The sequence below is a fragment of the Patella vulgata genome, chromosome 5 (genome assembly GCF_932274485.2).
Source record: "Patella vulgata chromosome 5, xgPatVulg1.2, whole genome shotgun sequence".
Classification (NCBI taxonomy): domain Eukaryota; kingdom Metazoa; phylum Mollusca; class Gastropoda; family Patellidae; genus Patella; species Patella vulgata.
Window position 1 is genome coordinate 30810530 of NC_065883.2, and position 16818 is coordinate 30827347.

General features: G+C 34.3%; 1 protein-coding gene across 1 annotated transcript; it reads right to left on the bottom strand.

Moving 5' to 3' along the window:
* Nucleotides 1-8364: 8364 nt before the first annotated feature.
* LOC126822310 (uridine diphosphate glucose pyrophosphatase NUDT14) lies at nucleotides 8365-16633 on the bottom strand. The gene is made up of 5 exons (XM_050551116.2): nucleotides 16484-16633; nucleotides 13182-13225; nucleotides 12854-12918; nucleotides 11876-12089; nucleotides 8365-10174 (listed from the first exon to the last, which is right to left on the bottom strand). Exons 1-5 carry the CDS (start codon nucleotides 16562-16564, stop codon nucleotides 9931-9933), a joined length of 648 nt encoding a protein of 215 aa, XP_050407073.2. The 5' UTR covers nucleotides 16565-16633; the 3' UTR covers nucleotides 8365-9930.
* Between the last annotated feature and the right edge of the window lie 185 nt (nucleotides 16634-16818).

Here is a 16818-nt window from a genome sequence, read left to right on the forward strand (position 1 = left end):
ACCGCGGTATTGTTAGCAGATACTTTTGCTTCAGTGTCCCATTCCTTCGTTTAAATTATTCGAAGGCGTTTAGAAACAGTAAGTCATTTTGTAGTTTTAAAAAACCAGATAGACAATTCTCTAGAACTATATAAAATGTGAAAGTTTTTAACGAGTAATTAGGGCGGGGGGGGGGCAGTTCTCAGGTTTTTTGGGGGTTGGTTTATTTTTTAATTTCTCTTGTGTTTATAAAATATGTAAGGGAGAATTTGATATTTTTAAATTTGGTATTGATCTATCAATAAAATGTCCATTATCTATTGCGCGCATTATCTGATTTCAAAAGTATAACTAATATATTTTCAATACCAATACGAGGATATTTGAAAATTCTTAAATACGTTTTTAAGCGTGAAATGATCTTACCGCAATCCAATAAATTTGTCTTATCAAACGAGGTCATTTTCACTTGTCTTACAAAATAGGGCTGGCTGTGACCGGAGTTTGTATATGTGATAACAGTTTCATCCTTAATGTTTCCCAGCGACGATATACTTGCATGGCAAACGAAAACGTGAATAATTCATGCACAAATACATCGTCAAAAAAAATATGACACACTGTATAAAATATTGTAACGCTAATAAACTAACATCTAGATGATGATTTAAAACAAGATCGGAAGACAATGTAAACTATGTTACGTGTATGCATTGTATTACATATTAATATTTGAATTGTACGCTGATTTATATCAGAAAAATGCATATCCATTACGGAAAATTTAACCACTAGTTTAATTGAGAGAATAATAGTTGATTTATATTATTTGATATTTTCAAACAAGTACTTCTGTAAATAAAAATATAATTTCAAATGAAATACATGTAGTATAAATATCTAGGTCTACATGTATTTGGGTGTTTAAATTTGTTTTCTCATTTCACATGGTTTTGTATTTCATAATGACACATTATAGGGCATCTATTTTATTAAATCTTTGCATACCCCAAAGTATCTAACTTGTCCGCCCATACATAACCAATGTAACTATATTCTTTTCGTCCTTGCATACCCCAATGATATCTAACCTATTAGTTCCTTGCATCCCCCAATATATTTTTTATCGAGGCTTTAATTTCACAATTGTTCTTTGAATTACTGACCAGATTATATTCATTTTCAGTGTATAATCTTTATTTTGTGTATTATATAGTATGATTAAAATGATCTAATGTATTTTATACAGATACATCATACCTGAAAGGTAATTAAAGGGCACGTGTCACTGGCTCGTGCCTGCGTACGCAAGATATTAGTAATATGATTTCTGGAGTTGTTATTAGTAAAGTTAATGTTATTGATTGTTTTTTTCATATTCCGAGTTTTTAAGGAAATAGTGTAAATAACGGTTATAAAATTACATGGCTATTATGAAAGTTTTAATTTGATATTTTAAAAGAACGGACACCTGCTGGAAGCTAATAAACCATAGTAAAATCTTTGCTACCAAGACACATTAGGCTGTATCTTCCAGGCTTTATTTTATGGTTTGATTTACTTGTTTTGATTTAAAATAGTTTATAACACGATATACAGAAGCACAAATATACGCGACGTTAGCCGTGCTTTTTTATGCAATTTAAATGGTAGACATGCATGCATAATACACTCAACAAAGAATACAAAACCAAACCAAAAATTTATAATGAATGAAATGGGAGTTAACGTTCTACTTTTCTGCACGAAGCGGGCTAATAAAGACGGGGCAAAGATTTATACTAATGATAAACCGCTGTAAAGCTCTGTGGCAGATTGTTTAATAAAGACAGCTTAAGTGAAGTAATATAATTAAATAAATCTTCTGTCGTTATAAAATGTTCCATATCAATACAGGGAATTAAATACGGTCATGTGTCAGTAACTGGTGCTATTGCGCCCATACACTGGGACCCGAGTCAGGCCGGATACAGAGTCAAACCCCGACTCTGGTTTTACCGGTCGTACGAGTTAATTTTCGAAGTTTCGATTTTCTAAGAGTAATCGCACTTCTACTGAAATAATGTGAACTCAGATAATTCTTCCGTCAATTGACATTTGCTTCTGATGAAAGGGTCCATATTTAGATCCAAATATAAAATTACAGATAAGGAACGGGGACATTATTATGGATACTGTTGGATATCAGGATGAAATCATTTATACATTCTCTTTAAAAGAAGGTTCATGATCTTCGATGTACTCAGAGGTCATCGAGACTTGCAGAATGCAGATGCATTTACAGTTTACTTTATGTAACCATCACCAATAATTCGGCTGTTTATCACTGCCAAATTGTTTCCAAAGATGCTGCCAAATCGTAAAGATACTTTCCCAAAAAAGTATTATCGGGTGGTTATTTCCAATAAAAGTAGACCATGGCCATTTTGATATATAACAAAATTTACCTGATTCCTTGAAAAACACCCATGGAGCGCGCACACTAGACAAAAATGAGAGGGTGTCACTAATTGGCAGCCTAGCATTAAGGGATATCTACTCGAGTGACGTCAAATGTTGATCGCTCAGCGTTAGCGAGCGTTTGATGTATATGTTAATAAACTTGATGGTGAGCGGACTAGGAAAAGGGAGAGATTTAAACGTACAACAGTTTCAGAAACAAAAAACTGCGGAAAAAGGCGTGGGCAGTGGATAATGCGGGAATTTAATTAGGCTTCGATATTTATGATAAATGGACAGCGATCAAAGACAACATCGTCTTTTATATGCAATGAATTCTCCTCCGGCTTCGCACCCGTTTCTATTTTGTATAGCTTGGGGTATTTCCTCGCGAATACAATGTTTTGAGAAGAATTTAAAGCAAAATTTTGATAGCTTAATAGTTTGAATTTGTTTTTAGTCCAAATATATCATCAAATCACCCAGTTTGTACGCGGGAAGGTATCTTTAAAATGATCAGTGTGTAAAACTATATAGTTCGGCCAACTTTCATGCTTCTAACGCAAATTGAACAATTTCAGCATAGATACCCAATATACTAAAAGATTTGATTGGTTTAAGGAGTTCAACGAGTGCTCGTAAAAAATACCCTACTTTAATTACATGTAGATCACTAATTCAGTTTTCGATAGCTAGGCTATTATTCAAATTATTTTTTTTTAAATTTTTTGATTAGAGTCATATTATGTCTCATTAATGAATCTTGTTTATTTTACTTCTAACAGTGAATAAACTTTATAAGGAACATCGTCCACCGACAGGAAAATATAGTGAAAAAAGGGAGTCAAAATGAAATATCTCATTATTTTATCACAGTTTAAACTAAAAAAATAAATAAGTGATTTATATTATTTCAAATGAATGCTATTAAGACATAAATTGAATAGTAAACAATATACAGATTATGAACACATTTTAGATACTTAAAAGACAAAAAAATAGCCTATAACAGTCGAGGTTAAACAGGAATAGTAATCTTGTAAAATTTAAAATTAACAGCGAGAAACAGAAAGTTGAAGCTAATTAATCAATTACAGTTCTGTAAAAGTAAAACTTTTCAATTTCCACGGCAAAAGCTCAGCTGTTAAAAGCAACACGTTAACGGCACCCCCGTCGTTTATCAACCAGCAAACGGTCAATTCATCTTTAATTATTTCTCTGTTACAATAGTCACCCATTCCGAGTGAATATTAGTTAAGAAGACACCATGCAATTAGAAACGGGATAACAGCAGCTAAAGGGGTGTAATTTTAAAGGAAAGCCATTTCGAAGTACAATAATCAAGGTGTTAGCATGTTTATCATTTCAAAATTTGTTAACACGATGCTGCAGTCCTCGCCTTAATTCCAGTAGTTTTGTTGATAATAATTGACTAATTTGTCTCTATTAACGCCGAAGTCGTGAAATATAATTTGCACAATGGTCAGATATTTGACATGTCTCGTCTGCTTTTTAAAAAGAATTTAACTAAAGTATTCATTATGAAAGGAAATAAAATACTGTACTTGATCTATTTAGGAGGTCGCTAAATCCATTAGCTACATCACCTAATCAAAAAAATTAAATAAATGAAAAAAAAAACCCCAAAAAACTGAATATTAAGAGAATGTTTTATACTGTTATTTAAAGTGTGTGCATGTGTTTGTGGGCCCTGGATCCGCGACTTGTGAGAAGATTTTTGAGACGATCTGCAAATCTGCTGCTGAGATACCAAAGTCAGGTCTTAGATTTTTTTGTACATATTTTGGTTAAAATGCCGTTAAAATTTGATATAATAAAATATCAGTATTTGGATAGCCCGTTTCAGGATAAATATCTTTACAATTTCAGATATTATGTTTTCGAAATATCATATAGCTTTGCTTTTTAAATTGATTTTTTTAAATATTTGAAAAAAAAACTTTTTATTAATTAAAGATACATTAGTTAAGAGTTTTATAAAGAGTTGGCCATTCTTGCTATAATAATTAAAAAATAGATGATAAAAAAAAAGAAAATGAAAATTTCAGTCAAATTACTTTGTTCTGAACGGAAAATGAAATGAAATGGGGTTTAAATGCAAACTGTATCCATGCCATCCGTGGGTCTACAAAGTTGATTTTGAGCTTGTCATGTAAATAAAGGTCTAATTAATAATTTCTATAACATCTGAAGCCTAAATAAAGACTTGCAATAGGCAGAATTAGCTCTTGCATAATGTATGTTTAAACTTCATATTTTGGAATAATACGAATACGAATATCAATTATTTTTTATAAGTTACCGCCCTATGACTTACCGTTTTTTGATCAATAAAAAGACTACTAACCAATGACGTCATTGCTATTAACTGCCAGAACCTTATATTCTGCTATAACTACTAGTCAGATCGACACAAAATTAAGCTAGATCCAGAATGGTGTCAGCCATAAGTATGAAATTTTGCATCGGCACCAGAAGTAGCGTTATTTTAAAAATAACTTTATTTTTGACCTCTACGGTACAACATTTGGAAGGCAAATATCAATTTACATAAACTGAACTTATATTTGTGGATGCACCTTGTCAATCCGCACAGAATGCTGACATACGAAATTTTAATTTCGTTTTTGTTTCCCCGCAATTTTGATTTAAAAGCTAAAAAATGATCATTTTCAAAGGTATATAACTGTTTTAATATTTCTATCTGCAACATTCACAGAAATGTAGCATTTAATGTATATATATGATGAAAAGTGAAGCAATTACAAATATTAGTTTCTAATTTTTATCATTTCCGAGAAATGGGAATTTAGCGTGAGAAACTTTTCAAGTTTCGATGCTTATAAAAAGGTAAATTATTGTTCAATTTTGCACCACTTGATGTCCTTTTCCAAATATGCATTACGTATGGCCAAATATAATTGTTCATGGTCATCGGAATGGGCGTCATTGTTACAAAAACTCTATTTGTAACCTATTAACAGGGCTAGATTTTCAAAACATGTATACTGAATGACAATGCCACTATCGAATAGATCGTAATGGTGTGGGCAGGAAATTTTTTGATAAAATGCACAAAATTCATTTATAATATAAAACGCTCCTATTTAGAGAGAGAGAGAGAGAGAGAGAGAGAGATGGGGTTTAACGTCCACTCGACACAAACTAGGTCATATCGAGACTAACATATGTTTCAATTTTATTTCCATAATTTGCTTGGGCGTAGGAGTCTTTAGCAGTGGTTGGACAGGCGACCGTTATCCTTGTCACGTACAACCTTGGGAATCGACACCCCGCCAGTTGACTCAATGACAGACTTTATGATACAGCGCGCACGTGCTAACCATTCAGCCATCCACCCCACCCCACCCCCCTCCTATTTAGAAATAACAGCTAACCCTGTTTATATCGTAGCGTCTATGTTGTTTGAATGTGCGGAGGGGACACCAACGCATAAAGATACACTTCCGACTCCAAAATAATACCAAAAGCGCGTAATTGCACTTGACACTTTTATTGCCCCACTGCTTGTTTATGTTTTTTTACAAAGCTGTGGAGGAATTTCTGTCAGCAGTGGGGCTTACTATACTAAAATATGTCCTACCAACATACAAACGTCGCTGATCTGAGGGAGGTAAAATTTTGTGTCAAAATGTCATTGCAAAAAAGTCATTAGCACATCGTTTTGTAAGTTTATTTTAGTAAAAAAAACATTTATTTGGTTATTTCGGTTCTGTTTGCCGGTGGGGGTGTTTAATATATTGTCGGAGGGAGGACCAACGTACGCCTTGGAACTAACTGGCTTTGAACTTGTTGAAGACAGTTCTATTAGGGTAAACTAAATACGCTTTTTAGAATACTATTTTGAAACACTTTAAACACACAAGACGTTCCTTCGTTCTGTCAGAGCATTTCTCTTTCCGCACACTCGTTGTTGGTTTAAAATGTGCCCCCATCCACCCTCCGCGCAGTTTTAGAACACTGTATGTTCATAAAAATAAACATCAGTCCGAAATTGGTTCAATTTTGTTCAGAATTTACTAGAAGGTAAATTAAAATTTGTCACCATTTGGCATTCTCTGCAGAAGATATAAATAGCAAATGATCAAACCTCAACGCTACATATAATCTTCGCCAAAAACATTTTATAGACCGGGAGATCTACCGTTGCTGTTTTGATTTTGTTTTTTTAATTAAATGTTAAAAAATCGATCTGAGTACACTCTGGTGTGGACTACGCCGTGAAAATTTGTATACTTTCTGAAAAATGAAAATGATTAGAGGAGTCGCCACAAAACTATAATGCCGATTGACCCAAGGGAGGCAACTCAATTAAAGTTTGTGGCAGACAACCATTAATTTCCCCGTTGATTTCAATTTTAATTCTGGCCTCTTTGCCCACCTCCAACTTTTCCCAAAATTTTCGTTGGGCTGAATGCTTTTCACTACAGACAGAGGAACAAATGATCATGTCTTTGCACTAAAATTTGTGTGAGGTTGACCACCAAAATTTTGAGATACACAAACTTGAAGAAGCATACTAAAAACATGTAACTAGTTGCCGTACATATTACCGTAGCCAACCTGATAACCCCGTTATCCTTCCGCCTCAAAATCATGAATAGTTACCAAAACCTGACAGAAAATGTTAATTCAAACCCTCTTCGTCCATTCTAGACCAAAACATCAACAAAAATGGGCATGCAAAAGGGGAGAAAAGAGACAGAGAGAGAATTGCTATAAATAGACGAACTACAATTTGTCTTAATTAGTTTATGCTATTTATCAACTTTAAAGGAGCTAAATCGCTAAAAATGGAAACAAATGGGTCGCAACGCATATAATAATGTAATATGAATGTATATAAACTTATTTACATTAAATCGTTTCTAATTTTACTAAAGCTTCTAATCAGTTATGTTCGACGAAATACGCCAGAAGCAGGGGCGGATTGGGCCATTGGGCGAAGGGCCTGTCGGCAAAAAAATGAAAAAAATATAATTTTGTCCAATTCGTCTAAAAAAAAACTTTTCTGCTGAACATTATATGGGGTGAGGGCGGGAGGTATTGGTCCGGCCATGGAGCGATGTTGATCATGTTGTATGTGGCCGGTGGCTTTAACGGGCCGCCACGCCATCACTGAAGTCTGGAATGGGCTGGTAAAATAGACTTTCTGGGCCGGGTATGCTGGGTGTGAACCGGAATTCGGAATCCTGCAATGGGGATTCCAAATTTCATCCGAAAATTTCATCGGATTCACCCGACACTGTCGCCCGCAAATTTACTAATTATTAAGTCACCTGCACCCTGTTTGTTGAGATACGCCAGAAACGTCTGCCGATGGTTCGTAACTCAAAAAAAAATTTCAATTTTAAGGCCTCAGCAAAATATGATGATAGCTGGTCTGCTGGCTGAATATGAGTGCGAGACGATTTCCTGAGGCTGGTGTTAAACATTCCTTGACATCACAGGTTGATGGTTGTAAATTATTGCAGGTTGGGGTTTTGGCCTAAATTAATCGATTTATAAGATATATGATTTGACAGAGATTATAATCAGATATGCCACCAAATCGCATATTTGGGGTTCATTTTTTAAAATTTTCTAGGGGGAGAGCCCCCGGACCACCCGTCAAGGCTCCGCGGTCAGTAAAGGGGGCGCTCCAACACGGGAGCCCGGGTCGGTTCCCGGCCCCAATCCGCTCCTGGCCAGAAGTCTCAATCGAATGGCAATCTCTAGTGTCTGGTTATTCCAGTTTACACCGATAGTATTTATTGTTTAGCCCCATGTATACATAACATGTTATTGTCTGCGATAATCACCTCGATGGAAGCGGATGTAAAATACAACTAACTCATACACACACTCTTCAAGTCCCTTGTTACAAATGACGCTGAAACGCATTATGATACACGATTCGTGTACCAATGGTAAAATATTTATTTTGTCTTAAATATTGGATATCAGAAGCCAATCTATTCCCGGTAAGATTACAACATCTATGTTGATTTAAATTGACAATAATGTGTGTATTCAATGTGGAAGACTTTGGATGACATTGAATCTGATGAAAAACGTTTATTCATGATATTAAATGTAACACAGATAAAAATATCAAAAAGTATGATAAAAAAGAAATCTTCGAAAATAAAAACATAGATGACAGTTTGGTAAACCACCTTCAATAGCAGTAATATACACCAGTAAGATATGTAGCAACATTTTGATTTCAACATTTACTATGCCCTGGTAAAGAATCACTGTAAATTTTTCAAAATGTGAATAGTGCAACAAGAACAATACACATGTAATATTGTTTTATAAAATGTAAGAAAATTATTTAAAAATTTCTAAATATTCCATTTTTGTAATTTAGTTTCATTGTTATGTCTATTAATGTGTACACAATATTATCAGGAGAATGCAGGTACATGTAGTTTATTGTGACAGATTTTAGCACTCGAAACTAAAGGAATTAATGGATTTTCATTTGAAAATGGCCTTTAAATTTTGTTCCTTTGATATACTGTCCATTCATGAAATATCCTATCTGACATCCTGAAAATGATGACATCCACTAATTGTTAAAATTATATGACATTCTGTAATTATAAACACAGATCAAACTCAGAGATTAGCTTTAAAACTTTATAGGGATACTGACAACTTCACAATGGAAGTTGTTAACTTAGGAAATATTTAAATATTTTGAAAGCACATTTACAGAGTTGAAAAATACCCCTTGAAACCATCTTTGCTTTCCCCACAACCCACTACTAAAGTAAATTTAGCTACCACATTAATAAATTGACGCTTACATCCAAGATGTAATAATTCAATCTGAGTGAAACAGCTATTACTTTTCATAACCAATGGACAGTATTCCCAGTGGTCTCATTCCATTCTACTCCACTATACCCTGGTTTCATCCATGTGGGAAGACACATATTCAAATTATTTGCCCTTGATGATTGTGCATTTTTTATCGACCAATAGGCTTGATAGCATATCGACTTGCCACTGCCTGTTTTGACGGACATTAAAACGTCTTTCACATACAAAATATGTTTTAGAACATCTTTTGGTGTGCACGTCACTTCTTTTATATTAAATTTCTTGCAAACTTTTTTCATAATCGAGCGAAAAAGCCGCCATATTGTTGTGAACGTAAACAATGAGGCTAAGACTGGTTTATAAACTGTTTTTGATTGGTTTGTAGAATGAAGCTACGATCAAGGGAAGATAATTTGAATATGTGAATACCCCATGTATGAACCCAGGCTATAGTGGAGTGGAACTGAATGAGACCACTGGGGATACCGAGGATCAAAAAATTGTGACCCACAAGTATTTTAAGTTTACTCAGCTGCCTTTGCTACTTTATATTTATAATCATAAAACCATTGTAACACAAACATAGTCCATATTGGATACCGAGGATGCTTTGTCAGGAACTTAATCAAAAAATTGTGATCCACAAGTATTTTAGGTTTACTCAGCTGCCTTTGCTACTTTATATTTATTATCATAAAACCATTGTAACGCAAACATAGTCCATATTGGTTTGGCTATAGATTCGTCATAAATGAAAGATTTTCCTTTATCTACCGGTATTTCTACTGTCTCTATGAACTCCCCTTCTTCCACAAGACCTCCTCCCTCACCAACCTTCATCACGTCCGATACCTCGGCATAAAATAACGTCTGTCTACTAGCACTAATTCCAATACCAGATCTATAAAAAGATAGAGAGGGAGAAATAATTCATTTTGCATTGGGGTCTTAGGCTGATGACCCTACTCCTTGTCCCATACAAGCCTCAGAAGCCTGGGATCAAAACCGCGAAAGCTGACTCAATGACAGATCTTGTGAACAAGATCTAAATTGTAGGCTACCCATTAGACGTCACGGCCCATCGAACCCACAGATCAGTAAGAGATGGATGACAGATGTATGAAAGGGTGGGTGAAGACAAACTTTACAACACAATACTAAACAGTAAACATAGTGTCAGAAATGATAAGTCTTCAGTGATTATTTGAAAGTAGATAGGGTTGCAATTGGACACTGTTTCAAATAAGTAGGGAGGTTATTCCAATGTGAAGCTGCCAGATATGACAATGAATTTGATCCAAAGGTTTTTGAATTGTAAGATGGTAATTGTAGCTGAAAATTATTTTTTCATATAAAGTTCTAGAGGGTAAATGTTCCTGACCAAGTTCCTGAAGGTACACAGGTACTGTTTTGTGAACTGTCTGATATGTTAAACACGGTAATTTAAATCCAATACGTTCACTGGTATGAAGCCAATGAAGATAGGTTAAAACGGGCGATATGTGGTCACAAACTTTTGTTCGTGCAACAATTCTTGCGGCTGAAGTTTCTATCCTTTGAAGTCGATTTTGTTGTTCTAGACGAGAAAGAACAAGACATCAGACAAGAGTTGCTGCAGCATCTGCTGTTATAAAATGTCTTATTGAACCAATGTTTCAAATGTGTTAATGACATGATTTGCAAAGGAAACTGATCTGATTTCCCATTAATAGATTGTTGTTCTCGATGACACCAAGACTTTTGATGGAATTTGAAAGATTGATGTTCAAATTTTCATTTTTCAAATACATAATGTCACTCTGTTTTAATCTCCTTGGAGGGTCAATCAATAACGTTTCTGTTTTGTCTGAATTTAGTTTGAGAATATTGTTTGTTATCCAGCTTTTCACTTCCGTTAAACATGTTTCCAGTTTCATACAAGAAGACAACTGACTATTTTGTTCTGGATGAAGAAATTTATGATTTTTGAGTCGTATGTATAAAAATGCTGGTATAAATCCTTTTCGATGAGCAGGCTACCAAGTGGTTTAGTGTAAATACACAACAAAATGGGTCCCAATACTGATCCTTGAGGTACACCATAGGTAAGCGTGACTGTCAGAGGAGGAATTTTTCTACCATCACTGCCTGTCATGGCCTAGGAGCACGAACGTGCTTCGAAATGAAAAATACATGCTTTGAAACGTACCCTTGTTACTGATAGAATCTCAATTATAATTCAAATATTTTCGTAACAAAAATGTTGTTATCTTCCTAGTGCTGAGTTTTCATGCGAAAAAACACTGCGCATAGCCAAATAAACTCATATGTAAACTGCGGCAGAATAGTCCACAGATGCCATTTTTCAACTCTGAATTTTCCATATTTTCTGCGGGAGGCCCCAATAGTGTTGAAAACATGGATTAGAGTGGTTTCTGCACTGTGAGCACTTCTGTATGGAGACTGATAATTATATATTAAACTGTGTTTGTATAAAAGGGAATACATAACTGGATGGTGACAGGGATGGATGATTGAAAAATAGAGATAAATGGAAGAAAGAGTCATGAATGTATAAACACAATATACCCGATAATAAAGATATTTCATAATCAATACACACCTGTAACTTGTTATCTTTTCTATTTTATATAATGGTACTTTATAGCCCAGTTCTTCCAGTAATTCCTGTTGTGCTATTTCCTTTATATTGCAGTCTTTATCAACCAGGCCAGCACATAATTCATGTGTTAATCCAAGCGAGCCAGGATATTTAGTAGTGTCTATTTTAGTAACACCATTATCTTGATAACTTTCAGCATGTGCCCAATACAGTGCTACAAAATAATAATTACGATCAAAAACACATGCATGATTGGTTGCCATGCAACAAACCATACGGTCATACCAGCCAAGTCATCCGAGCAGCACACAAGGCAAAATCATTCGACAGTAAGCTATAGTGTGTCAGACAGACAGAGGAACAGATAGATAAACAGACCCATTTTAATGGTCGCGGGAGGACAAACATCATACATAACTTTGTAAAAAAGATCCAATTATAGATGTAGACTTCTGACAGAAGAACACTTGGGGGGAATGCCAGTATACAACCACAATTTCATATAGGTGTTTGAAAAACTAACATGTCTCACGACAGTCTAATTCCAAATCACATTCCCTGAGTGGGTGAACAATCCAGATTCGTATTGAAGGCATAAGCAATTTTTCATAATATTAGTTTTGGATGTCATACTACTAGATGGGGCAGGTTATGCTTGTTCTATACAAATGAATGATTTATTTTTTTTCTACTTCTGAACCTCTGATGGTCCTCTAGAAATCTACCACAGTATTGGATTTGGAGGGAGTATGCGGGACATAAATACAGTTCTTCATCATCAGGTTGAAGGATGGGTGGTGGGAAACTAGGCATTTTATGTTTCCATTACATTACCATGTCATAAATAATAAAGTAGAATCTAAATAGCACCTACAGTATGGAACATGGGTCAATTCCCTGAATGTCACACCCTCTTGTCCTGTGCATCTGCCCCATTTTATTAGCTATACATGTAAATGCGGTTCTGGTTTCTTTTACCTGCTCTGAACTGTTTTACAAACACTAAAACCTTTCTAAATGGATTATAAACTATGATAGCCAGACTGAAAAATAAACATTTCTTTATTTAAATTTTCACAGAAAATATGATCATTGAAAAAAACCAAAGTTCAGTTTGTCCTGTACTAATTTTCCTTGTATATTATGGTTATCAGACAAGTGGACAATACTCCAGATTAATGATTATCACACCTTCGTTAACAAGGGCAGAGACTTTTTAAATGCATTCAAAGGCTGCAAAACTTATGCTATGGACTTGAATTGTCAGTACAAATCAAGTACCAAGATATTTCTAAATGTAGAGTACCTGTCGTTCACTTTCATCAGGTCCCATGTTTTTTCGATACCATTCTGTAATTAAAAAAAGAAATAGTATACATGTATATAAAGGGGGAGAGAGAGAAATGGGGTTTAATGTTCACTCAACACAAAGTTTTTTCGATACCATTCTGGAATTAAAAAAAGAAATAGTATACATGTATATAAAGGGAGAGAGAGAGAGAAATGTGGTTTAATGTCCACTCAACACAAAGCAGGTCATTTTGGGACCAACATATGGTTTAATTTTATTTCAATAATTCGATCGCATGTACATGTAGGGGTCTTTAGCAGATGAAGGAAACCGGAGAACCCGGAGAAAACCCATGAATCGAAACCACACCAGTTGACTCAATGACAGAACTTATGATACAGCGCGCACGTGCTAACCATTCGGCCATCCAACACGCCCGTATAAAAAGGGATTTTGTATGAAGGAAGCAGAAAATCCATTTCAATATTCTCATTGTCCATCACAGACTGTTTATCCCATATTTTGGATCTCTGAATGTTTAAGAAAATATTTATCATTAAAAAATGACAAATCAGGTATTTTAACAATGGCTTAAGAGTGTGTCCGCGAGAGCACCATCCAGAGGGCGATAAGTCTTGGGTTGGGGATTTGGACCAAATTTTTTCTGTGAGTTGGGTTAGTACCCAGATACATCCCCACAAAATATTAGGTTGATTCAGTTGATACCAATTTGGCATTCATTCATTTGCAAAGTACTGCAGGATTTTAAGTCGACTACTTGCCCTATTATACCTGACCAATATCAAAATTTTAGAGTCACAACATTTTGAGTAGGAGTGTTTTGAAATTTGGGCAAAAAATTGGTTGAAATGTGGCAAATTTTGACCAAAAACAACAATTTCCAGTTATCCCGGAAGTTGTCATCCAACAAATTTTTCACTGCATCGCGTAACTTTTGTTGCCTAGGGGTCCCCATAGACCAAGTATGATTTAAAATTGCTTACCCCCAGGGTTATGGTTTTTTTTATCAATTTTTGCATGGTCCTCTAGCAGACACATTCTTAAGATATAGATTAATGTGACATAAATTCAAATAAATTCTTTTATGCAGTAATTTATGCGTTATTATGGCACCCCTTTACCTCACTTACCAATCATGCATTTTTGCCAATTGAAATACAATTGTCCACATTCTAGAATTCAAAAATTTTACTCAGGAAGATATTATTATTCTGTTAGACCATCAAGTTATACAATTCTAAAATCACAATACTAGAATATACACATGAAATAAAGAAAATAACAATACTGGTCCAACAATTCAGTTTATCCATCTCCCATTTATTAATCATTTTTATAGATATAAGTACCTGTAGGGTCACATTTGTTTGCTAATTATTTTGAAGAAATAAAAAGACAATAATATATTTTTTCGACAACATTCCGACCAAATGCAATTTGAACAGTTTTTGGTATTGATAAAATTGTTTATTTACTTTAATTTTTGGTGGTATTATTTAATTTGCAGATCTTAAAGATAATATGGATTGGTTTGTAGATAAAGCCTTTAATGGAGCTTTCAGGAAAGACAGAAACTTGATGGCCATTTATGCAGAAGATGCTAAATGGATTATAAAAGGTTGCAATGCCGACACTGTAGTTTTTGATAAAAAAAAATTTCAAAATATCATACATTTCCGCATTGACAATGCCATATTTGAGGTTGGGGATCAGATAATACAGCAAACCATTGGTTTACCAATGGGAACTGACCCCGCCCCATTTATGGCTAATGCACATTTATATAAATACGAATTCTACTTTCAAGACCATAAAAGAAAAACAGATTACAAAATAGCTAAAAGTCTAAACTATACCTTTCGATACATTGACGACATAACACCCATCAATGATTACGGAAATTTCAACAAATATAAAAATGAAATATATCCTCCTGAACTAATATTAAATAAAGAAAATTCCGGCACTATAAATGCACCTGTTCTTGACCTGGATATCAATATAATTAACAATAAATTTGATGTCGGTATTTTCGACAAAACGGACAAATTTGGTTTTGAAGTAGTAAAATACCTGTCAATCTATAGTAACATACCAGATACCACGCTATATAGTGTTTTCTATTCACAGGCATTACAGTTTTTGACAATATGTAAGAATAAAGAACTATTTCTCTCCCAAATAAAATCTCTTTACTTTAAATGCACTGCCAAAGGTGGTACACAATTACGCATTTTAAGAGAAATTTCAAAACTTCCATTCTTCAACATACCAAGTTTGACATTTCTTATAAGTATATAACCGACTACATACTGGATAATGATCCAATTTAAATTTCATTTTAGATTCTCTGTAGTTACCAAAGCCTCTCTGAATTACCTCCCTTATTTTTTATGCCTTTACAAATACACTTACATAGTACGATTTCTTCAGCTTACCTGTTTTGCATTTCTTGTGTGGGGTATTATATTAGTAATATATTATAAATTGTACAATTACACAACTTAAAAATTCTGATTAGTCGCTAAAACTTATAGTTTTTAAGCTTTTAACGGTTTTTTTATCTGGATTATCGCCTTATTATTGTGATTTTTTATCGCCTTCTAAGATATGACGTCATTCCCAAAATAACGTCGCCACTCAGTTAGCAGACGGCTGTGTCTCGAGACAGTCTACATTTTCCTTTTGCTTCTTTGCTTTTGCTTCTTTGTATTCAGTTTTGTTTTTGTTTTTGTTTTTGTGACGTTTTTGTGAAACGTTTCTTGATTGATTTTAGAGCATTTAGGTTTAGACTACTTTTTTTTAATACATTTCACCGATATGGTTACTTGTATAGTTGAATTTTACTACATATGCTTACATTCGTATTTCGTATAGCATATAGCAGATCATGACTCATGCTGGCATTGCATAATGGTTTCTTTGGGTTGTATTCCTGATTGTTTTGAGTGAAGTCATTGTCACTACAACAGTACAGACACGGGCTTGTACTGCAGCGCAGTGGACGCTTATGGCTAGCCCCCGGATCCATTCACCTTTTTTGAATTGTCTGTCTGTTTGTGTTTTCCTGAGCATGATGTCTTGTCCGTGTAGTTGTTTTTGTGTAAATTTTGTGTGGTGCAGTCCACCTGCACTTACTATTACAGAAATTCGTCAAAACAAAACGAAAGTAGATATTTACATCACGTGATCAAAATAAGTGGTTTGATTGGACAATATTTACAAATCGTTATTCTTTGCAACAACTTAGGAAATTCCAGACTTTTCGGCACAAGAATGAAGCTAAAAGGCCAAACCTGTGTATATCTTAGTCTGTAGGGCCTTAGATATTTCGACTGTGAACATTCTTCGAGGCTAACGTCAGATATTTTATCCATATCTTATTATAATCTGCAGCAAGTCTAAAATCCAAAACAAATACCGAAACACGGTATAGTAAAATTACGAAACGCAATTGTAACTAAAACGAATGAATAGCAATCGAATATTGTGTTCTAAGGAGGTCGAGTTTTATTTAATATCTTTAAAAATACGTAATCCAATATTCAAAATATTCTAAAAAACTTATCTTTTAACTCAGTTATGTTATGTCATAATTATTTTTTTCTGAAATATATTTGTTTATTAACCA

What these genes read in the sequence shown, in the direction of transcription:
- LOC126822310 (XM_050551116.2), bottom strand. Translation starts at nt 16,564, where the DNA reads ATGGATAAAATATCTGACGTTAGCCTCGAAGAATGTTCACAGTCGAAA. An exon ending in CTGATGAAAGTGAACGACAG is followed by an intron (nt 12,919 to 13,181) that starts GTACTCTACATT and finishes TTTATTTTTCAG; the next exon opens with TCTGGCTATCATAGTTTATA. An exon ending in TGTAAAACAGTTCAGAGCAG is followed by an intron (nt 12,090 to 12,853) that starts GTAAAAGAAACC and finishes ATTATTTTGTAG; the next exon opens with CACTGTATTGGGCACATGCT.